At 38.0% G+C, this 23,441-nt stretch overlaps 2 protein-coding genes across 5 annotated transcripts in view; both read left to right on the forward strand.

The window, feature by feature from the left end:
* The window catches only part of Hormad1 (HORMA domain containing 1), a 29,298-nt gene extending 17,806 nt beyond the window's left edge, over positions 1-11,492 (forward strand). For 3 of the 4 annotated variants that reach the window (XM_021158160.1, XM_021158163.1, XM_021158162.1), the window contains exons 10-15: positions 199-446; positions 2,312-2,378; positions 2,470-2,546; positions 3,791-3,874; positions 8,819-8,893; positions 11,019-11,456. In XM_021158160.1, the coding sequence (XP_021013819.1) occupies positions 199-446; positions 2,312-2,378; positions 2,470-2,546; positions 3,791-3,874; positions 8,819-8,893; positions 11,019-11,096 (629 nt within the window). In that variant the 3' untranslated portion in view covers positions 11,097-11,456. Of the gene's footprint in view, positions 1-198; positions 447-2,311; positions 2,379-2,469; positions 2,547-3,790; positions 3,875-8,818; positions 8,894-11,018 lie in introns of all 4 variants that reach the window. The other variant, XM_021158159.1, reaches the window with a different exon arrangement.
* Positions 11,493-12,412: 920 nt separating this feature from the next.
* The window catches only part of Golph3l (golgi phosphoprotein 3 like), a 29,589-nt gene continuing 18,560 nt past the window's right edge, over positions 12,413-23,441 (forward strand). Inside the window, exons 1-2 of the mRNA XM_021158133.2 lie at positions 12,413-12,592; positions 15,359-15,547. Coding sequence (XP_021013792.1) covers positions 15,365-15,547 — 183 coding nt within the window. The 5' untranslated portion in view covers positions 12,413-12,592; positions 15,359-15,364. The remainder of the gene's footprint in view (positions 12,593-15,358; positions 15,548-23,441) is intronic.

Consider the following 23,441-nt stretch of genomic DNA (forward strand, 5'->3'; position numbering starts at 1 on the left):
TATTTATTTTGGTTTTTCGAGACAGGGTTTCTCTGTGTAGCCCAGCTGTCCTGGAACTCACTTTGTAGACCAGGCTGGCCTCGAACTCAGAGATCCGCCTGCCTCTGCCTCCCAAGTGCTGGGATTAAAGGCGTGCGCCACCACGCCCGGCCGCTTCTTCAGTTTTAAAAACAGTAATTCATACTTCCTTTTTTGCAGTTACACCCCCAGATTACCAACCACCAGGTTTTAAGGATGGTGATTGTGAAGGAGTAATATTTGATGGGGACCCTACATACTTAAATGTGGGAGAAGTCCCAACACCTTTTCACACCTTCAGATTAAAAGTGACCACTGAGAAGGAACGAATGGAAAATATTGATTCAACCATACTAAAACCAAAAGAATCAAAAACACAATTTCAAAAAATTCTAATGGACAAAGATGATGTAGAAGATGAAAATCATGTAAGTGTGAACATATTTGAAGAGTTATAAGGTACAATAGTAGCAAACGTTGATTTTGAGGAGTTTGATCGATTTTAATGTTTCTAGAAATACTGTAATAAAGTACTGTAGTAAGTTGGAAGAACTTTATTTTATTTTGAGACTGAATTGAATGGCTGGCCGTACTGTGGATCAACCTCTGATTGCTAGGCCTGTGCATTGAGTACTTTACCTGCTGCATCATCTCACAGGCTCTTGTTTTTAAAAAAATTTAGTCCAGCTGTTAACTTGCTTTGTAGCTGAGGCTATTGTTGAACTCCTAGTTCTCCTGCCTTCACCTCCTGAGTGTTGAGATTATAGGTATGAACCACCATGCCAGCTAGGGTTTTTGTAGCATTCTTTAAAATATTTCAGTCTCGGGCTGGAGACATGGCTCAGTGTTTAAGAGCACTGACTGCTCTTCCAAAGATCCTAAGTTCAATTCCCAGCAACCACATGGTGTCTTACAACCATCTGTAACGGGATCCGATGCCCTCTTCTGGTGTATCTGAAGACAGCTACAGGGTACTCGTCATACATTATATATATATAATAAAATCTTTTAAAAATATTTCAGTCTTAGGCTGAAAGAAATGGTTCTATGGGTAAGGTTTTTGTTGCACAAGCATGAAGATGTGTGTAATCAGTTTCTCAGAACCCGTGTAAAAACTGCATATGAGGGGCTGGTGAGATGGCTCAGTGGGTAAGAGCACCCGACTGCTCTTCCAGAGGTCCAGAGTTCAAATCCCAGCAACCACATGGTGGCTCACAACCATCCGTAACGAGATCTGGCGCCCTCTTCTGGAGTGTCTGAGGACACCTACAGTGTACTTATAATATAATAAATTAAATAAATCTTTAAAAAAAAAGATTAAAAAAAAACTGCATATGATTGTGATGTGTAAATCTGTAATCCTTACACTGGGAGAGTCGGGGCTAGAAATAGGAGGACTCCAGGAACTTGCTAACCAAAACATTCAGCTTCAGGTTCAGTCAATTATAGATTCTGTCTCAAAAATATATAAATAATTCTGGCAAGGTGATGTACACCTTTAAATCCCAACACTCAGGAGGCATGGGCAGTCAGATAACTGTGAGATCAAGGCCAGCCTGGACTATATAGTAAATTCCAGACCAGTCAGGGAAACAGTGAGACCCTGTCTCATTAACAAACAGATAAGGAATGATACAAGATAACAACCTACATTAACCTCTGGCCTCTACATCCTAATTCCTACACATGTGCATACATGCATTTATATAGATGCATACACAAAATATTTGAGTTTCTCTTATACATTTCACAAAGGGAACAATAATTTAGACCTTAAGCCAGTTATTTCTATCATACCATATGTTCATCCTCCAGTGACTTTCTGAAGAGTTGACATGTTCAGTTATATGTGTAGCTGTGTAAACCTACTTAATTCAATGCTCTCAAACAATAAGATCTAAGGATTTAGAATAAGCACATAATTTTGAAAAATATGCTTTTTTGTTACCCTTAAAACAACCCTAAAAAGTAGAGTTTATATTTTGTTTGAATAAAATTTGTGGGTTGGGTATGGTTGTGCATGCCTTTAATTAGGAGCAGAATTAGGCAGATGTGACACCAGACTGGTCTACAAAGCAAGTTCCAGAATAGCCAAAGCTGTTACACAGAGAAACCCTCAAAAAAAAAGAAGAAAAAAAGCCTTTTTGGTAGTAATTCTAGCACCATTTGTATTTCTAACAAGCATAAGATAGTTGTATTTATCATTTACATAAAGCAAATGTGTTCATTAATATTACTACTTAATTGTTTTCATTTATTGTTAAAGTATGTTCAATTTTTCATATTTATATAGAATAATTTTGACATTAAAACTAAAATGAACGAACAGAATGAAAACTCTGGAGCTTCTGAAATCGAAGGTAAGAAGCTAACAAAAATGTTTATTAACTACTAATTCAATTTCGTACCATTTAACTTTCTTCTCTTTCTTCTTATTTTTTTTTTTTACAGAACCAAATTTAGATTGTAAGGAAGAAGAAACTATGCAATTCAAAAAGAGCCAAAGTCCTTCAATTTCTCATTGTCAGGTATAAACTTGGTCATTCCATCTGACTTTCAATTTTATTTTGTTCTGTTTTACTTTACTTGTTTGTTTGAGCCTGGGTCTTACAAGGTACCCCTGTTTAGCCTGGAATTCATTATGTAGTGGAAGCTGGACTCAAACTTGTAGCCGTATTTCTACTTCTTCTTGAGTGCTAGAATTATAGATGTGAACCATCAGGCCTTAAATTATATTTAGATTTATTTTTTGTGTTTGAGTAATTTGTGTGTGTGTGTGTGTGTGTGTGTGTGTGTTGCTTATAGAGGCTAGAAGAGAACATCAGATCCCCTAGTTACAGCCAGTTGTAAGCCACCATGTAAGTGCAAGGACCTTTGGCTCTTTACCATTGAGCCATCTGTCTAGCCCCTGCACTAGCTTTTATTTAAAGATGGTTGCTTGTATACTTATCTTATTATTCCTCAGATTTTCTTAGTGTTATTGAATAAAAGTATGCATTTAAATAAATTATTTTTAAATATTTATTTATTTTATGTATACGAGCACACTGACACTGTTCAGACACATCAGAAGAGGGCATCTGATCACATTGCAGGTGGTTGTGAACCACCATGTAGTTGCTGGAATTTGAATTCTGCACCTTCGGAAGAGCAGTGCTCTTAACCACTGAGCCATCTTTCCAGCCCTAAATAAATTATTATAGATAAAATTACTATACATTAAAAAGTTTTTTAGTATATCATTGTGAGCTTATTTAATAATAAATCTTATGATGCTTGTAGAGGGCTAGTAGGATAGCTCAGCAGGTCTAAGGTCTTGCTACCAGACCTGATGACCTCAATCTGATTCCTAGGACTCACATGATGGAAGGAAAACACCAATTCCTTCAAGATGTCCTCTAATCTCTAACATACACAAAATGGTTTACGTGCTTCTCTCCCTAGTAAATAAGTGTTAAAAAAAAAGCAATATTCATAGACTCTAAGAACTTCAGAGCTAAATAAAATCTTACATATTTTTGTTTGTTTGTTTGTTTGAGGGGTCAAAAGAGGGTCCTATTATGTAACCTTAGCTAGCCTGGAACTCACTAAATGAGACTGACCCCAAATTTATGTCAGTCCTCCTTCTTAACTGCTGCTTGAATGCTGAGATTAAAGTGTGAGGCACTATATCCAAAATAAACTAAAAAATTATGTAGTTAATAGTTTGGACCCCACTTATTTTGAGTTTAATTATGGTATGTAATAAAGTTTTGTAAAATGTCTTTTCTAGGTTGAACAGTTAGTCAGTAAAACATCTGAACTTGATGTGTCTGAAAGCAAAACAAGAAGTGGAAAAATCTTTCAGAGTAAAATGGTAAATAATTTTGTAACTACCCCTTCATGTGTGTATTTCTTTTTTTGTTTGTTGTGATTTGGTTTTGAGACAGGGTCTCTCGGTCTCTCTCTCTCTGTCTCTCTCCTTTTATATATAGCCCTGGCTATTCTGGAACTCATGATGTATACCAAGCTGGATCTCACAGAGATCTACCTGCCTCTTCATCCTGAGTGCTGGAGTTAAATTCATTCACCACTATGCTACCCTGTGGGAACTAAAAAGGGGGGCTGGGGAAGGAGCGGGGAGGGAGGATAGCCCACGCCGGCCAGAGTTCCCCCTATGCTCTGGGCAGGCAGATGTGGGAGGCTGCCAGACGCTTTCCACTCTGCCCTGGGTGGGCATCTAAGCCTCTGACCCCACTGGACCGGAGGGGTGGGGGGTGAACAAGGGGCAGCCCCTGAAACCAAGGGATCCCAGGGCAACACCCTGTGCCCCAGGGTTATGGGGGAAAAGAGGTTCCCACACAGGCAAGAAAGAGTCTGCGCAGCAGGCCTTGATGAACAGAGACAGTTTATGGTTTTAGAGCTTTATTGTAGAAAGGCAGGGGGAAAGANAGAAGGTGGAAAGAGAGACCAGCCATGGCCAAGAGGAGAGAAGGGGGAAAGAGAGAGAGAAGAAAGGCTAGAGAGTAAGAGGGAGAGAGAGGAAGAGAGTGAGAGGAGAGAAGAGAGGAGAGAAGAGTGATAGGGGAGTAAGAGCAAAAGAGCAAGAGAGTGAGAGAATGAGGAGGGGTCAAGCAGCCCCTCTTATGGTGTGGGTTATCTTTACTGTGCTAGGTAACTGGGGAGGAGTTTAGTCTGAAGGTCTGAAGCTTGGGACTTTGTCCACATGACTACTATCCATGCTTCTCTTGTGGGGCCTGAGGGGGCAGTAACTTTGACAGGAGCCTCCGTCCCATGTAAGTGAACTATCACCACCAGTCCCCGGGTTCCACCTCAGCTAGACTGGAGATCAGACTGTCTTTGCATAGCCCAATGGCCCACACTTCCCTATTTTCCAGCATTTCTTTTTAATGATTTTCTTATGTGCATTGGTAATTTGTCTTAAATTGGTATATCTATGTGAAGATTTGAGGTCCTCTGGAATGGAGTTACAAACAGTTGTGAGCTTCCATGTAGGTGCTGGAAATTAAACCTGGATCCTCTGGAAGAGCAGCCAAAGCTCTTAATAGTTGATTCATCTCTCCAACCCAGTATTTTCAAGAATTTCTTAAACAGCTATTGTGTGTCAGGTACAGACTGGAAGACAGACAGACAGAACACACACATTTAGATAGTTAGATACATAAATAGATCGCTCAATCACATTGTTCTGGATCCTAACTAAACATGTGGTAACTGAATGGAAACAGTGATATAAAGTCATTATAGAAGTCTTTTTTTTATAACAATTTTTATTAGATATTTTCTTCATTTACATTTTAAGTGCTATCCCGAATAGAGAAGTCATAATAGATTACATGAAAGTGCAAAGGAAAGAGTGGGCATTTTAGTCAAGATACATTAGAATGAAGAATCTGATAAAGTTCTGAGAAATATTATCTAGACTCCTAAGGATATTTTCTAGGATACCAGAAAACCCACATGTTCTGTTTTGGAAGTTGACTATCTTGACATTATAAATGATCTTTTATAGATATCTTGCTTAAAATAAATAACAACAAAAAACCCCAACAGTTTTTGTTTCCTTAACTAATTTTACTGAATAGAAGTTCATATTTGATTTGATTTTTCAAGAAAAGCTCTCAGATGACCCAAACTGGTGTTGAAGTCACTATGTAGCTGAGAATGGCCTTAAATTCTTGCTCCTTACATTTCTGCCTTCAGTGTACCAGTGTCTATAGCTGCATATTCCATGCCTAGCTCATATTTTTAGACCTTTAAGTTACTCTTAAAGATTCAGGAGTGAAGAAGAAATTTCTATAAAATATATGCAAAGTTAGGGAAGAAAGAGCTTACTTTGTTGGTGCTATGCTAGAACATAGCTTTCTAAGGACTTATTCAGTGAATTCCTAATGGCAGCTTGACATTGGACATTACAAATATTCATAGCATGGAAATTAACAAATGCCTCAGGATTTATCCCATGGGGCTGATTGTAAAATATCTCCTGGAGTAGCAGTGATAATACTACCTGGTTTATTTGTCTTTTGTTTCCCCACATTCTCAGTAGGAAATTAGAATTAGCAAAAGGCAATATTAAGCTAGTATGCTGATGAAAGCAAGAAACAAAGATATAAGTGGGGTATAGTGGTACACACCTGTTAATCTCAGCACTTGAGAAGTAGATGTAGAAGACAGCTATGAGTTTGAGGCCAACTCGGACTACATGGTGAAATGCTGGCCAGCATGAGCTTCAGGGTAAAACTCTACTAAAATGGGTGGGGAAAGGAGGAGATACACAAATTTAAAATGCCAAGAATTATTACTTCTAGCAGCAAAATGTTCTTTCTAGCTAGCTTCAACTTAGGATGAATATCTTTCAAAAAGATTTTTAAGACAGTCTTCAAAAAAAAAAAAAAAAAGTCGGGTGTGGTGGTACACGCCTTTAATCCCAGCACTCGAGAGGCAGAGGCAGGCGGATCTCTGAGTTCGAGGCCAGCCTGGTCTACANAGTGAGTTCCAGGACAGCCAGAGCTACACAGAGAAACCCTGTCTCGAAAAACCAAAAAAAAAAAAAAAAAAAAAAAAAAGAAAGAAGAAAGAAAGACAGTCTTACTATGTAGACACAAACTTGACATGTAGCCCAGGCTGGCTGATCATTTATAATCTTTTTGCCTATGCTTCCTGAGTGCTGAGATTACAGGTGTCTGGCACCATCCTGATACATCTTTTCTTATGCTTGAAATTACCTTAGGATGAATAAATCTAATTTTTTCTTTTAGACAAAAATCTCACTAGGTAGCACAATGCTGTAGACCAGACTGCTTTCAACCTCACTAAGATCCACCTGCCTCTCTTTCCTTAGTACCAGGATTAAAAGTGTGCACCAACATGCCTGCCAATAAAACTATTTATAAAAAATATCCTTGTAATGTACTACTAAAATGTTTTGAGGATATATTAATATTTTGCATGTTTTTAATTTTTAAAAATTTCATTTATACATGTATGTGTGTGGATACACATGTGCCATGGCATGCATGTAGAAGTTAGGGGAGGAGTTACAGCAGTCAATCCTTTCCACCATGTGAGTGCTAGAAATCAAACTCTGGATGTCATGCTTGGCAAGAACCTTTAATCAATGGGTTATCTTAATGGCCCAAGTTGGAAACTTTTAGTATCAGCTCATAGGAAGAGTATTTCTGATGCTTCAAATTAAAACATAATTATGGCTTGACAAGGGCAAGAAATAAAAATACTCAATAATATTAAGGATATTTGAGGGACTAGAGAGATGGCTCAGTGGTTAAGAGTTGTTTGCTGTTCTTCCAGAGGGCCTGAGTTCAGTTCTCAACAACCATGGGTAGCTCATAACTGTCTGATACCTGAGCACACATGGCATACACCTATTTACATGAATGAAAATTTTAAATTAAATTAAAAAAAAAGCCTGGCGTGGTGGCGCACGCCTTTAATCCCAACACTTGGGAGGCAGAGGCAGGCAGATTTCTGAGTTGGAGGCCAGCCTGGTCTACAGAGTGAGTTCCAGGACAGCCAGGGCTACACAGAGAAACCTTGTCTTGAAAAACAAAACAAAACAAAAATAAATAAATAAATAAATAAATAAATAAATAAATAAAGATTTCAGCTATTCCCTGTTAGAAATCCAGGGCCTTACACATGCAAAACACTGAGCCATACCTCCAGCTGAAAAGGCAATTTCAAGCATAAGAAAAGATGTATCAGGATGGTGCCAGACACCTGTAACACTCAGGAAGCATAAGCAAAAAGATTGTAAATGTTCAGCCAGCCTGGGCTACATGTCAAGTTTGTATCTACATAGTAAGACACTATCTCAAAAATCTTTTTGAAAAACTTCTGTTAAATAATGTAAAGCAAAAAAAAAGTCCTTTTAGAGAAAGTAATGTGACAATTTTCTACATTAAATATTTAACAACTATGTATAATTTTCTACATTATAATATTTAATGACTGTTATTAATCACTGTCATCAAGAAGTTAAAAATGTCTACCAACAAATAATTGGACAAAAAATTATAGCCATACAGTAGAATTATTCAGCCATAAAATGAGTAAAACATCAATACACATACAACAACTAAACTGGAAGAATCCAAACCACAGAGACCATATACCAAGATTCTGTTCATGTGAGAGTCAGAATTTGGGACTGGATTTCATGACTTCCAGTACTAAGCCCCATCCAGTATTTAGTCCCAGTACTAAGGAGGCAGAGTCAGGGGCTGGAGAGATGGCTCAGCGGTTAAGAGCACTGACTGCTCTTCTGAAAGGTCTTGAGTTCAATTCCCAGCAACCATATTGTGGCTCACAAATCATCTGTAATGGGATCTGATGCCCTCTTCTGGTGTGTCTGAAGACAGTTACAGTGTTCTAGTATAAATAATAATAAATAAGTAAAAGGGAGCAGAGTCAGGCAGATCTCTGTGAGTTTCAGGAAAGCCAGGACTATCTTAAAATACAAGGAAACATTTGTGATTGAAACAGAAAATATTGGAAATGGCAGGAGATTGGGGGATAGGAGATTGATAGCTGAAGAAGATGGACCTTCTACAGGACTTCCAGAGAGATGAAAGTATTCTAATACTGAGCATAGTGGTCAATTATAAAACTCTGAATACATTAAAATTACACAACTGTGTATTTAAAATAGGTAAATTATGTAGCATCTGAATTATGTGTCAGTGTAACTTTTTAACTTCATATAATATCATGAGGCTAAAGAAATCAACTGTTGTCTGTTTGAGAAATAATGAAATAGTAATTTTCTGTCTTTGTGAAGGTAAATGGAAATAATCAGCAAGGACAAACGTCTAAAGAAAATCGGAAGAGAAGTCTTCGTCAATTTGGGAAAACAGTAAGTCTAATGATACTGAATGGGTTAAATAAAGTGGCAAATATCTGAATGTCATTACTGTATATTAAGATAACAACTTTGATATACTTGAACATACCTCAAAGCTGTGGTCAACATTCCAGAATAGCCAGGGCAGTGTAGAGAGACACTTTCTCAAAAAAAAAAAAAAAAAAAAAAAAAAAAAAAAAAAAAAAAAAAAAAAAAAGAAAGAAAGAAAGAAAGAAAGAAAGGAAGGAAGAAAGGAAGGAAGAAAGAGAGAAAAAAGAATGTTTATGTGTTTGTGTCTCTGCACCTGAGTGTAGGTGACAAACAAGATGCCCTGGACTTGGAGTTAAATATGATTTGTGAGACACCTGGCGGGTGCTGGGAATGGAACATAGGGTCTAAAGGAGCAGTTCATCCTCTCAACCACTGAGCCCTCTCCAGGCTTAAATTTTTCTTAATGTTTTAAACACTGACACTTTCTTAGGAACCACAGTCTAGTTTGTCATTTATACTTTTAATTTTTTTCCAGAAAATGAAAGTTCATTAAAGGAATTTTGTTGGGAGTTCTCTAATTCATTTTTGCATATATTCAAATGTATCTGCTGGAGATGAAGGTATTGTTCTTACCTTTAATTTGTAAGGACTTAGGTTTTCATCTTCAGCACTACAAAAGGAAAAGAACACAACAAAATGGATACACTGGATGCCTAAGGTTTATCAAGACATGATGGAGCTTGTGCATTAGTGGGATCATGTAGCCGAGCTGCATGAACTTGTTATCTTAATGCTTCTGACTACCAAATTGCTGCAAGTATAGGCATGAGCTACCCTACCTTAAAATAGATTTAAATCTCACACGGCCCAAAGTAAAATGTTTTCCTGTTTTTGATTAAAATCTTTATTTCCTTTTCATTTCTCCAATTTTTATTTTACTATTTCAGTGATATAATCTTACAATTATTTTTCTTCTATCTAAAACAACTCAAATATCTTACCTTTTATGAGGATATATTTTTAGATAAGTTGTATGTCAACAATAAGTTATACTCTACTTTAAAATTATCCCAGGCAGATTTCTGAGTTCGAGGTCAGCCTGGTCTACAGAGTGAGTTCCAGGATAGCCAGGGCTACACAGAGAAACCCTGTCTCCAAAACAAACAAACAAACAAACAAACAAATAAAATTATCCCAGGTAGCATATCTTAGTAGAAGATACCTATGCTGGGCTGGAGATGTCATTCAGTCAGTAGAGTGCCTGCTTAGCATGCATAGAACCCTGTGTTACTAGACTTTCACCACCACACCAAACCATATGTAGGAGCACATTCCCATGATCCCAGTACTGAGTGTACAATGAGAGATGAGAAGTTCAAAGCCAACCTTTGCTATACAGAGTGCATAGGAAGCCATCCTAGACCATGTGAGACTCTGTCTCAAAAACAAAGAAAATTTACTGTAGCATACTATTTTTATTGTGAGCAGGGGGAGGACCCTCAGTTAAGAGATATTTAAACTGGAAAATCTTTGGCCAGTGAGATACTCCAGCATTAAAAGCACTTTGCCCTCTGGTACCTAAATTTGATCTACAGGACCCCACATAACAAGAGGAGAGAACCAACTACTATAAGTTGTCCCCTGACCTGCATACTTGTATTTTCATACGCACACACACACACACACACACCACAAATAAATATTAAGAAATTTGTAATTGGGGGCCTGGAGAGATGTTATTAGGACCACCTACTGCTCTAACAGAGGACTAGAGTTTTGTTCCCAGCACACTCATCTGGCAGCTCACAACTCCCTTCTATCCCAGCTTTAGAGGATCCAGTGCCACACTCTGGCATCTAAGGGAACCTGCATTCATGTACTCTACCCACACACAGAGAAACAAACATATACACACATTTTTTTTTTAAATTTTAAACTGTAAAAAAATTAAAGTCTCGCCAGGCGTGGTGGTGGTACATGCCTTTAATCCCAGCACTCAGGAGGCAGAGGCAGGCAGATTTCTGAGTTCAAGGCCAGCCTGGTCTACAAAGTGAGTTCCAGGACAGCCAGGGCTACACAGAGAAACCCTGTCTCGAGCCCCACCCCCAAAATTAAAGTCTCTTACGTAGTTGTTTTCTTTTAACAGGTCCCTCACGTCTTGGAATCTAGTCAAGAATCAGTGCTGAAGAAAAGGAGAGTTAGTGACCCGAAGGAACATACCTAAAAATTATTTTTCTTATGCAAATTTGCAGTTTTCAACGTTTAAACTAACATGCTGTATTATTTGAAGGTGTGCCTTCTGTACCTCTGAAACTTATTTTGTAGTTCATAGTTATTAAACTAATAAAAGTTTTAGCTATTATATTTTGTTTACCTGAGATAAATCCAAGGGAACTTTTGACTAAACAAAAATACAAATGTCTTTGATTCTGCTCATATCCACTGAATACAACCTGCTTTCCATTTTAAAGAAAGCTTTTTTTGAAATGTGTTAAGTTTTAAGGCCCTCTAAAACCATTTCTTAAGTGTTTATTCTGACTTTAAAATTCTGAAAGGATTCACTTTTTACTTATGTTAAAACTGTACCATTTACTTGGTGCTATTAAAACAATGTTTGCTATTTTGATATAGTGTGTTATTAACAACTTTTAAATGTGTACTTAGAGCAAAAAGATGATAAAAAGCAATGTCCAATAAAAAAAAAAGACTGGCATCTTACTACCATGATTAAGATGCTCAGTGTGCAGGGTCTTTCAGGGCTTCTAGTTGTTATTTAATTAACAGAAAGTGTTCAGCTATTAATTTTGAGAGAATTTAGGTAATTATATCTTTCACGAGGTGGACACATTTTAGAACTTTTGAGTGGTAGTGTGAACAATTGTTTTGCTGAGAGACCTGGAACCTAGCCCCACCCAAGCTATTTGCTTCCTTTGCTTCAGAAAAGCAAGAACTAAAACCTTGATCTGTTTCTGTCTTGTAATTTTAGCAGCCATATTCCAAAATGTACAGTAGCTACAGGATTATCAAAGTGGGATAACATCCCTCTATAGAGATGTTATATGTGTAATAGTAGGAATGTACCCATGCTGTTCAGTATAAACAGTACAAACTGAGTCAGATTACGTTTTTCTAGAGGCAAAGTTAAGCTCGGAGTTTACTCTTAGCCTTATTGCTTGGATGCCAACATTTCTTATCCAGCAGTGCCAATACAGACAGCTACAGAAACACACCTGCTACACTGAAATTGGCCAACAGAATCCTTTCGTGATTGGCAGCACTGTGCTATCTCACAGAATACTTTGATTGGGTAATTTCATCGGGGTGGGATGCAGCCTTTTCCTCGCTGCCACCGAGGTTCCTTCATTGGACAGACCAGCTGTCAGGTTGAACCCAAACCTGCCTCCTTTTGGTGATGTTTGTCTGGATCGCAACACAATAGCCCGGAGGACCTCCCCTCGTAAGCTCCGATTGGCTAGAGTCAAACTTGGGGGCTTCTGATTGGCCCAATGAAGAAACACCAAGGTAGGTTGCCTAGTGATCCTGAGGAAGCTGATGTGTTATTCCCTCTCTGCAACGAAGGATCAGGAAGTTTGTACTCTCTGTGTGGCTGAGAAGTTTTTCACCTACTGGAACCCGTTTAGGGTACGGGAAACAGGTGTCCTCCAAAACTAGAGCGCGAACTGCAGCCTACGTCCCACTGCAGCTCAGGAGCAACGTCAGGTGAGCAAATATAACACTTCTTAACAGCCAACAGAGCTGGTCAGTATTTTACTTTAGAGAGAAAGGGTGGTTTTTACTTATTTGTTGTTGGTCATCATGTTTATAGGGTATTTTAACTAATAAGTGGCTACGGGGAAATGATGAATTCCTCAAAGAAAATTGCCTCCATTCTCCCCGGGGTGTTAAAGTTTCTTGGATTGGGTTTGGAAATAATGCCAAATGGAATTGGCACCCTAAGGCATTGTTCTGTGTTCTGTTCCTTCAATCTTCTTACTTCCCCCGAAAATTATATTTGAAATATACGCTTGTATGAAGAATTGTTTGTAAGACTCTTGGTGTGTATTTCTGATGCTGTTTAATGAGTATATATTTATTTGAGCAGTTAAAACGTTAAAGATATTGTGCTAGTTGCTATGGAGAATATAAAAATTCAAAGATGACAATATTTCAGCCCTCGAGAAGTTTAACATAACAGACAGCCATAACAAAAGAGGGACTATAATAAACATTTTAAAGGGTTTAAGTATAAATTTCTGTTAACGTACAACTGAAGAAAAATCCATTTCTAAGTGTTTAATATATGCATAATGGAGAGATAGACTTCACCTTAAGGCCTCACTTGTCTTTAGTAGGCCTTCAAAGACTGGACAGTATTTAGGGAGGAAAGGAAAAGGAAAAAAACTCCAAATCACAAGGATCAGAGGCAGAAAGAAAGCAAGATAAAATTGTTGAACTAGGCACAACCATAGCGCATTTTAAATATTATTCTTTTGACTTCAAAGATATAAAATTGCTGATATTTTTTGACTTGCTTTTAATCATAAAAATTGACATTTACACCTGGCGGTGGTGACACACACCTTTAATCCCAGCACTTGGGGAGCAGAGACAGGTGGATCTCTTAAATTCAAGGCCAGCCTGGTCTACATAATGAATTCCAAGATAGCTAGGACATTTACACAGAGCAACCCTGTCTCTAAACAAATGAAAAATAAAACAAAATACATTTACATTTGTATAAACTGTGCTAACTTTAAGCTTTATCACAGATGACTTAGACAAATGTAATGCTTAGTATAAAAGGGTGTGTGCTGATTTTTTTCCCCCCATTTATGGGAATGGTACTTAGGACCTTATATATGCATAACTAACACTATGCTGTAACTGTAACACTGAGCCATATTCTAGCCCTTTTTCTTTTCTTTCTTTCTTTTTTGAATGAATTCTTTCTTTAAAAAGACTTATTTTAGTTCTTGCCCTCTTGGTCTCTTGCTCCTCCCTTGCTCTTTCCCTGCTTCCCTTCCCCTTTCTCTCCCCATCCCCTTCCCACCTCTCTCTCCATGTGCTTATGACTCCTCTACTTCTCTACTCTCTTTCTATGCCTCTACTACCCTCTTAACTCCCCTCCCATGCCCTTAATAAACCCTATTCTATACTTAAAAAAAAAAGACATTTTATTTATTTCATGTATATGAGTACACTGTCTGAAGAGTCACACCAGAAGAGGGCATCAGATCCCATTACAGATGGTTGTCAGCCACCATGTGGTTGCTGGGAATTGAACTCAGGACTTCTGGAAGAGCAGTCAGTGCTCTTAACTGCTGAGCCATCTCTCCAGCCCTAGCCCCATTTTCTTTTGCGAATTTGATAATCTTTTAACATTCTTGCTGGGTTTTTGTTGTTATTGAAGTTATTTGTGTTTTCACAAAATAACCAGATAGAATGCTAAGTTGCTATACTTGGAAATGAGTTGTTATGGTAACAAAATAAAAGAAAGAAAGAAAATACTGGTCTGGAGGGTTGGCTCAGTGGTTAATAGCACTTGTTTATGCAAAGGACCTGGATTTGATTCCCAGCACCCACATGGAAACTCACACTTGCTCAGGCACCAAGCACGACATGTGGGTACACAGACACACATGCAGGCAAAAAACTCATGTACACAACATAATTTTTTTTTTTTTATTTATATGAGTACACTATAGCTGTCTTCCAACACACCGGAAGAGGGCATCAGATCCCATTAGAGATGGTTGTGAGCCACCATGTGGTTGCTGGAATTTGAACTCAAGACCTCTGGAAGAACAGTCAGTGCTCATAACCACTGAGCCATTTCTCCAGCCCACAACATAAATTAAAAGGAAAAAATATTAAAACATAGACATGGAGAGATGGTTTAATGGGTGGGTAAAGCCAATTGCTATACAGGCTAAGCAACCTGATTTTAATGCTCAGAACTTGCTGAAAGGTAAGAGAAAGTGAACTACAACAAGTTGTTCTCTGACCTTCTCATGTGCACATGGCACAAGCACCCATAAACATTATGTACGTGAATACACAATAATTTTAAAATATTAAAATGTGTTTAACGTTACAAAAATTATAAGTTATATGTAACTCAAGGAGCCACATGCTCATGAAGTTTTGCTAACCCATCTTATTTAATTTGGGGACCCATTTCATGGTGATACAAATTCACTTCTGGGTTGTAGGCAATGCCCAAGAAATAAGTATGATAAAATACGGTCTTTCTAGTGGACTTTTAAATTGCTGGTCATCACTTTTGTTGCTTTCTTTGGAATTTAAGCTTGCTGTACTTTGAAAAAGAGAATCATGTTCAATGTTTCTGTATACTATCTCTTTCTGTATTTACACTTACATATTTTCCCATGTATGTGGTGTGTTTATGTGTGTAGGTCTTCTGTGAACCTGTATTTGTTTATTTACTAAAGCACACAGATATTTTTCACATCTCTTTACCAACAGGTAAGAATGACAACATTAACTCATAGAACCCGTCGAACTGAAGTAAGTAAGAGCTCTGAAAAGAAAATAGAAAGTGAGGAAGACACTAATCAAGAAAGGAGTCCAGATAATGAAGACCCTGGAGACTCTAAGGATATCCGCCTCACTCTTATGGAAGAAGTATTGCTCCTGGGACTAAAAGATAAAGAGGTAATGACTTAGGTTTGCTAGTTCAATTCAGACACACAAGTCTTAGAATATTTTAGGAAGTAGACTCCAGCTACATTGGAGTTGGAGGAACATGGGAAAGAGAATATCTACAAGATAAAATCCAGGAATATACTTACTTGAAGTATAATTTAATTGGAAAATTATAGATGAAAGAGATGGATAGCATTGTGTTAGTACCTATTTCCTAGCTTAGTTTGATGGTGGAGCAGTGATCTTTTATTAAACTAAGAAAGAGACCCATATAGTGAAGTCTTCTTGAGCCTTGAAGAGAAGTCTCAAAAGACAAGAACAACAGCAGATACGGTGGCACACATTTGTGAGGCCAGAATTCCCAACACCAAGAGCATCCCCAAGAGTTCAAGGCCAACCTGATCTACCCAATGAGTTATAGGCTAATCAGGGCTATGTCTTAAAACAAGCAAATAAAAACAAGGAATATGCATGACTATCTCTGTTTTACAGAAACAAATAACTGAGTATCTTATAGTATAAATAATTTTTTTCAAGCCTTGATTGGTGGATTTACATCTATGATTCCAGCACTGGGGAGGTGGAGGCAGGAGGATCAGGAGTTCTAGGTCATCTCACTCACATATTGAATTTAAAGCTAACCTGAGGTACTTGGCAGTTTGAAACCCTATCTCAAAAAACCAAAAGGGAGCCAGGTATACCATTTGTGGTGGTGCACTCCTTTAACCCCAGCACTCAAAGGCAGAAGCAGGCAGCTCTCTGAGAATTCTAGACCAGCCTAATGCGTGTACATAGTGAATTCCAGGACAGCCAGGGCTAAGTAGAGAGACCTTGTCAAAACAAGGGGCAGGGGGAATGATAGGTTTTTAGTTTTTTGTTTTTCATTTTCTTCTGTGGATCTTTAACAATTTTTTAAGTAATTTTTTATTTGTATGTACATATCTGTAGAGATGGCTCAACCAATAAGAACACTGGCTGCTCTTCCAGAGATCCTGAGTTCAATTCCCAGCAGCCAGATGGTGGCTCACAACCATTTGTAATGTAATCTGTTACCCTATTCTGGTATGCAGCTATACAGGCAGATAGAGCACTCATATAGATAAAATAAATCTTTTTTTTTTTTAATCTGTTTTCAACAGCAACCCCCATTAATGCCTATGTACCCTAACACTTGGAAGGCTAAGGGTAGTTAGAAAGTCCAAGGCTTCGTCAATGACATGCTAAGACCCTGTCTCAAAAGTAAAACAAAGTAATAATTTCACCTTTTTTTATTTTTTAAATTTAAGTTATTATTTATTTATTTTATGTATGTGAGTACACTGTCATTGTCTTCAGACGCACCAGAAGAAGGCATAGGGTCCCATTACAGATGGTTGTGGGCCACCATATGGTTGCTAGGAATTAAACTCAGGACCTCAGAAAGAGTAGTCAGTGATCTTTAACACTGAACCATCTTTCCAGGCCTCATTTTTTTTTATTTCTAAATGTCTCCTTACTTGTAGAGAATTTAGGCCAAAGTGTCATAGTGCAGTTCTGTCATTCAGGAATCATTAGTCTATATAATCAAGGGTTCAGCGTCAACCTGGGCTACATAGCAAGTTTAAGGACAGTGGATTACATGGTGAGACTTTTTTTCAAATGAAAAAAAGAACAATTTTTTTTTAATTGTTATTTTTACTTGAGTCTCATGTAGCCAAGACTTTCTGAAGACTCATTATATAGAGAGGATAGCCTTGATAATCCTCCTGTCTTCACCTCCAGTTCTGGGATTAAGGCATGTGCTACTGTACCTGGTTTATATAATGCTGGGGATTGACCCTAGGACTTCATACGTGTTAGACAAGTACCTTATCGAAGAAATGACATTCCCCAGCCCAACTATTTTTTTTATTGTTTTGTTGTTGTTGTTGTTGTAGACAGAGTTTTGCTTAACTGTCCTGGAACTAACTAGGTAGACCAAATCCACAGCAACCGTCTTGTTTCTTCCTAGAGAGCATTTATTTTATAGTAGAATTGGTCTTGAGATAGTCTTGTGGAATTAATTACCACGTATTTTCATGGCTTTTCTAGCAGTAAGGTACACTATCCTTCTATTATAACTTAACTTTTTTTTTCTGTGTATGTTTGTAGGTGTGTTTGTTCTTGTTTGTGCAGAGGTTGTGTGTATGTGTGTGTGTGTGTGGTGTGGGTGTAAGAGGCAGAGAGAGAGACAGAGAGAGTATCTGTCATGGTACACATATTCATGTGGATGTCAGAGGACAATTTGTAAAAGTGATTCTCTCTACCCTGAGGGTTCTGAGGACCAAACCCAGGTTGTCAGGCTTGGCAGCAAGTGCCTTTACCCACTGAGCCATCTTGCTGGCTCTGGATATAATTACTAAACAACCAGCTTCCTGTCCAAGAGGACCTTAAACAAATGCCAAAAATAGAGGTGTTATTATTAGCTTTACTTTTGAAAACTTAAATGTTATTAGATGTTATTTTATATCAACAAAATGTTGACTTTGGCTTTGATAATTGTCCTTAGAAGTTACTTGGCCGGGCTAAAGAGATGTCTTAGCATTTAAGAGCACTGAGAATTCTTGAGTTGAATTCCTAGCACCCACATGGAAGTTCACAGCCATCAGATCCATAGGATCCTATGCACTTTTCTGGCCTGGTGTAGTCCCCAGGCATGCTCATGGCCCCAACAAATATGGAGAAGAAGCATCCATGTACATAAAAATTTAATTTAAAGAAGTTATTTGATTATATACATCTAGTAACATCTCTCCCTCCTTAATTGTTTGACTTGAGAATGCCTTTACATCTTAAACTTTGTAGAATTTATTTATTTAATATGTCTATTTTCCGTCTTGTAATTCTATAAAAATATCAAGGTAAACTTCATATAAGCTACCCATTTTATTTTTTGAAAATGTTTTTGGTGTGTGTATGTGTGTGTATGTAGTGCTGTGGCTCATGAAGACCAAAATAGGTTGGATGCCCTAGGAGTTCTACCATTCTTTGCTTTATTTCCTTGAAACAGAATCTCTAGTTAACCTTGGAGCTAGGCTGACAGCTAACATGCTCTAATGATTTTCCTGTTTCTACCTCCCATCACTCTGAGGTTACAGGCACCCATTGTTATGTCCAGCTTGTTATGTAGATGTTGTGAATTGGGTCTTCATGCCAAGGGTTCTTACATACATACAGCCTCTGTACTTTTTTAAAGATGTCAGTTCTAGGAGGTCTTCATGCTTAAAGGCTTATGTACCTATAATCCCAGTACTTGGGAGATAGAGGTGAGAGTAGCAGAAATATAAAAGATCATCCTTGGCTAAATAGGGAATTTGAAGGCCAGTCTGGGCTAGAGAACATGAGTCAAAACATAAAAATATTAGATGCTGGGCATTGTGGTGCATACCCTTTAATTCCAACACCTGGGAGGCAAAGACAGGAGGATCTGTGAGTTTGAGGCCCACCTAGTCTAAATGCCAAGTTCCAGGTTAGCCAAGGCTACATACTAAGAACCTATCTCCAAAAAACATGCTTTTAAAACTTAGGTAACATCAATACTCAGCAGCAGCATGACAGATAGGAATGACTGACCTAACTGGGCATGGTAGTACAACACAGACTGGCCTGACTAGAGCAGTGGTTCTCAACCTGTGGGTCACAACACCTTTGGTTGGCCGAATGACCTTTCATAGGTGTTCCTAAGAAAGCACAGATATTTACATTATGATCACAATAGTAGCAAATTATACTTATAAAGCAACAAGAATATTTTTATGGTTGGAGTCATCCCAACATGAGGAACTATATTAAAAGGTTGCAGTATTGGGTAGGTTGAGAACCACTGCTCTAGAGGCTTGCTGAAACAAGAGGATTACAAGCTTCAGGTTAGCCTAAGTTACACAGCTAGACCCTATTTCAAAATACAAAATCCAACTTTTTCTATGGCCGGGCGGTGGTGGCGCACACCTTTAATCCCAGCACTTGGGAGGCAGAGGCAGGCGGATTTCTGAGTTCGAGGCCAGCCTGGTCTACAGAGTGAGTTCCAGGACAACCAGGGCTATACAGAGAAACCCTGTCTCGGAAAAAAAAAAAAAAAAAAAATCCATTGATTTAAATGGATATAAATGTTTTTAATCTCTGTTGTTATAATATTAAACTTATTCTTTCACAACTTTATATGCATATTTATAAATGTACTTTAATCATATTCTCCCTTATTACCTTCTCTTGTCAAGACTCTTTCTCCTCCCACCAAAACTCTTCTTCCAAGCAAGCTGTCTTCTTGCTTTCATATTCGTTTGTTTTGTAGCTTATTATGTTTAATTAAAGCTACCTGGATAACTATGGGTGGGACTTATTTACTTGAATAAGGATAACCTGCCAGTGGCTACACCACCAAGGAACATGACTCCCCTCTCATAGCAGTCGTTAACTACTTGTAGCTCCTGATGAGGCATGGGATGGAATCTTATGAGCTCCTCCCTTTAAATGTTTTATATGCAAATTCAAATGAATATTATTATTCTATATGTGTATTTCTCAAATAATGTTTCTTAACAAAAGCCAGGAATATATATCATATGATTCCACTTACTATAAAATTTGAAAAACAAAATGCGTTTAAGGTTGTATATTTAGGTAGTAAAAATATAAAGAAAACCAAAGGGGCTGGAGATGGCTCAGAGGTTAAGAGCACTGACTGCTCTTCCAAAGGTCCTGAGTTCAATTCCCAACAACCACACGATGGCTTACAACCAACTGTAATGGAATCCAATACACGCTTCTGGTGTGTCTGAAGACAGTGACAGTGTACTCATATGCATAAAATAAATAAATCTTAATAAAAGAAAGTATTCATATAGTTGTTAGACTAGTGGCTACCTTTCTGGAAGGAAGAAGGGTAGACAAACTTAATTATTAGAACTATTAAGATGGAGGCTGGAGAGGTGGCTCACTGGTTAAGAACATTGGCTGCTCTTCCAGAGGAACTAGGTTCAATTCCCAACAACCACAGGGCAGCTCACAACTATCTGTAGCTCTAGTTTCAGGGGATCTGAAAACCTTACATATATACAAGGAAAACTCCAATGCCCACAAAATTTTAAAAAACAAATTTAAATTATAAGAAAATTAAATATATTTATTTCTTGTGGAAATCAGGAACCTGTTTATAGTTGAATTTTGATATAAATATTCTCATAAATAATGAGTGCTAATAACTGGTGACAGTTTTTTAAACTTAACTTTTTAGAGTCAGGCGTGGATGTTACACCTGTAACCTCAGCACTTGGGAGGCTAAGGCAGGAAGATTATCCTAAATTCATGGCCAGGCTGGGCTGGCTACATAGCAAGATCCCATTTGGTTAGCCAAAATTTGAGGTAGGAATGCAGCTTAGTTGACAGAATGCCTGCTTGGTATGCAGGAAGCCTTTGGTTTGACCATAAATACTGCAATCCCAGCACTCAAGAAGTGGAGTAAGGCCAGGAGTGGTGGCGCACGCCTTTAATCCCAGCACTCGGGAGGCAGAGGCAGGCGGATTTCTGAGTTCGAGGCCAGCCTGGTCTACAAAGTGAGTTCCAGAACAGCCAGGGCTACACAGAGAAACCCTGTCTCGGAAAAAAAAAAAAAAAAAAAAAAAAAAAAAAAAAAAGTGGAGTGAGGAGGTTCAGAAGTTTAGGGTTATCTTGGTCTCCATGGGAGATCTGAGGTCAGCATAAGCTACATGAGAACCTGTCTCAAAAAACTTTTTTTTTTAAAAGATTGAAAGTCTAATTTATAGTAAGCACGATGTAAAGTGAATAAGTTAAATAAATAAAATGAATTTTAAAACAGATTAGGCCACTACCTGGATTTTCCTTTTAGTTTCCTGATTGTGCAAAATGAACTACTAACAGTAGTTATTGCTCATTATGAATAGTGCAAATATATTAAAAGGTCTCATTTGCCTTTGTTTTATGTGCGTACTTTACACAGGCTATTAAAAAAGAACTTTGTCTTGTTCATTATTATATCCAGCTTTAAAACTCAAAGAAATGAGCTAGAGATCAAAGTCCTATTTGGAGAGTAGGAGAATAAAGCTTAAGGTGCTTCCTTGAAGCCTTTCCTGGTTCCTCCCGATTCTAAAATGCACACTGTTTTAAAAGATATAATACCAAAATAAGATAAAGTCACTTAGCAACTTAAACCTTCTGTGGACCTTTGTCTCCTTCATAGTTTCATTAGCTTGAGAGTTTTTAAAACACTTTGGTACCTTTCCTTTCTAAAGACTCAAGGCAGGGAGCATTCTTTTTATGAGGGTTGAAGCAAAGTGATTATCTGGGAGTTTATTGATAAGAGTTTACATTACTCTGAGGTTAAAAATGAGCTTGAAAATCAACAACAACACACAAACACATAAATTTTTAGAGATTTATGAGCGTGCCTGCATGTATGTATATCACCATATGTGTGCAGTACAGTATGTACAGAGGCCAGAAGAAGGCATTGAATCCCCAAAACTAGAGTTACAGGTGATCAGCTGCATGTGGGTGCTGGGAGTCAAATACAGCTCTCTGGAAGAGCAGCCAATGCTCCTAACTGCTGAGTCACATAAAAAGAGAGAACTGACTCCATAAGATTGACCTTTTGCCTCTCTACGTGCACCATGCTATGAGTGCCTACACATGTACATCATGTACATTCACAAAAAATTTTAACTTTTTAAAGAAAATATAGTTAGTATGTGAAATAATTGTAATGTTGAATCTTCAGAATAGAAAGAGGGGCAGTAGTTTTGCCCTGGAATTATTGCTGTTAAAATGATTTAGCTTCTTTTCCTGTTGCTGTGATAAAATACCAACAAAATTACCTTAAAGAAGAAAATAGGGCTGGAGAGATGGCTCAGTGGTTAAGAGCACTGACTGCTCTTCCAAAGGTCCTGAGAGTTCAATTCCCAGCAACCACATGGTGGCTCACAACCATCTGTAATGGGATCTGATGCCTTCTTCTGGTGTGTCCGAAGACAGTGGCAGTGTACTCACATACATGAAATAAAGAAGAGGAAGAGGAAGAAAAAAGAGAGAGAGAAGGAGAGAGAGAAAGAGGGAGAGAGAGAGAAAGAAAGAAAGAAAGAAAGAAAGAAAGAAAGAAAGAAAGAAAGAAAGAAAGAAAGAAAGAGAAGAAGAAACAGTCTGGGGTTGGGGGTTTAGCTCAGTGGTAGAGTGCTTGCCTAGCAAGTGCAAGGCCCTGGGTTCAGTCCTCAGCTCTGGAAACAAACAAACAAAAAAGTCAAAATAACAAAAAGACAAAAAACATAAACAAAAAAACAAGGTAACTAGCAAGGTAACAGTTTATTTGTTTCACAATTCAAGGTTACAGTCCATTCTGTCAAGGGTACAGACTTGAAGCAACTTGTTACATCACTTGTTCAGTCAAGAGCAGAAAAGAGTTAATGCATGCATTCTAGTGTTTGGCTCCCTTTCTCTTCTCTACCTGATTGTTCAGAATTTTCTTTCCTAATAGTACTACTCATGTGGGTAGCCTTTCCCAGGAGATTCTAGATTATATCAAGTTGACAGTTAAAACTAACCATTGGGATGGAGGAATGGCTTAGCAGTTTAGAGCACTTAATGCTTTTCGGGTGATTTGAGTTCTGTTCTCAGCATCCTTATTAGGGAGCTGACTGCAGAGTTCAGTGACACAGACCTGTAGTCACAGCTGTTTGCATCTTCAAGTCCAGTTTCTTTTTTTTTTCTGTTATCAGAGGTTTTTTTTTAATTTTTAATATTTTTTATTACATATTTTCCTCAATTACATTTCCAATGCTATCCCAAAAGTCCCCCGTAACCCCCCCCCCACTTCCCTACCCACCCATTCCCATTCTTTTGGCCCTGGCATTCCCCTATATTGGGGCATATAAAGTTT

The sequence above is a fragment of the Mus caroli genome, chromosome 3 (genome assembly GCF_900094665.2).
Source record: "Mus caroli chromosome 3, CAROLI_EIJ_v1.1, whole genome shotgun sequence".
Classification (NCBI taxonomy): Eukaryota; Metazoa; Chordata; class Mammalia; order Rodentia; family Muridae; genus Mus; species Mus caroli.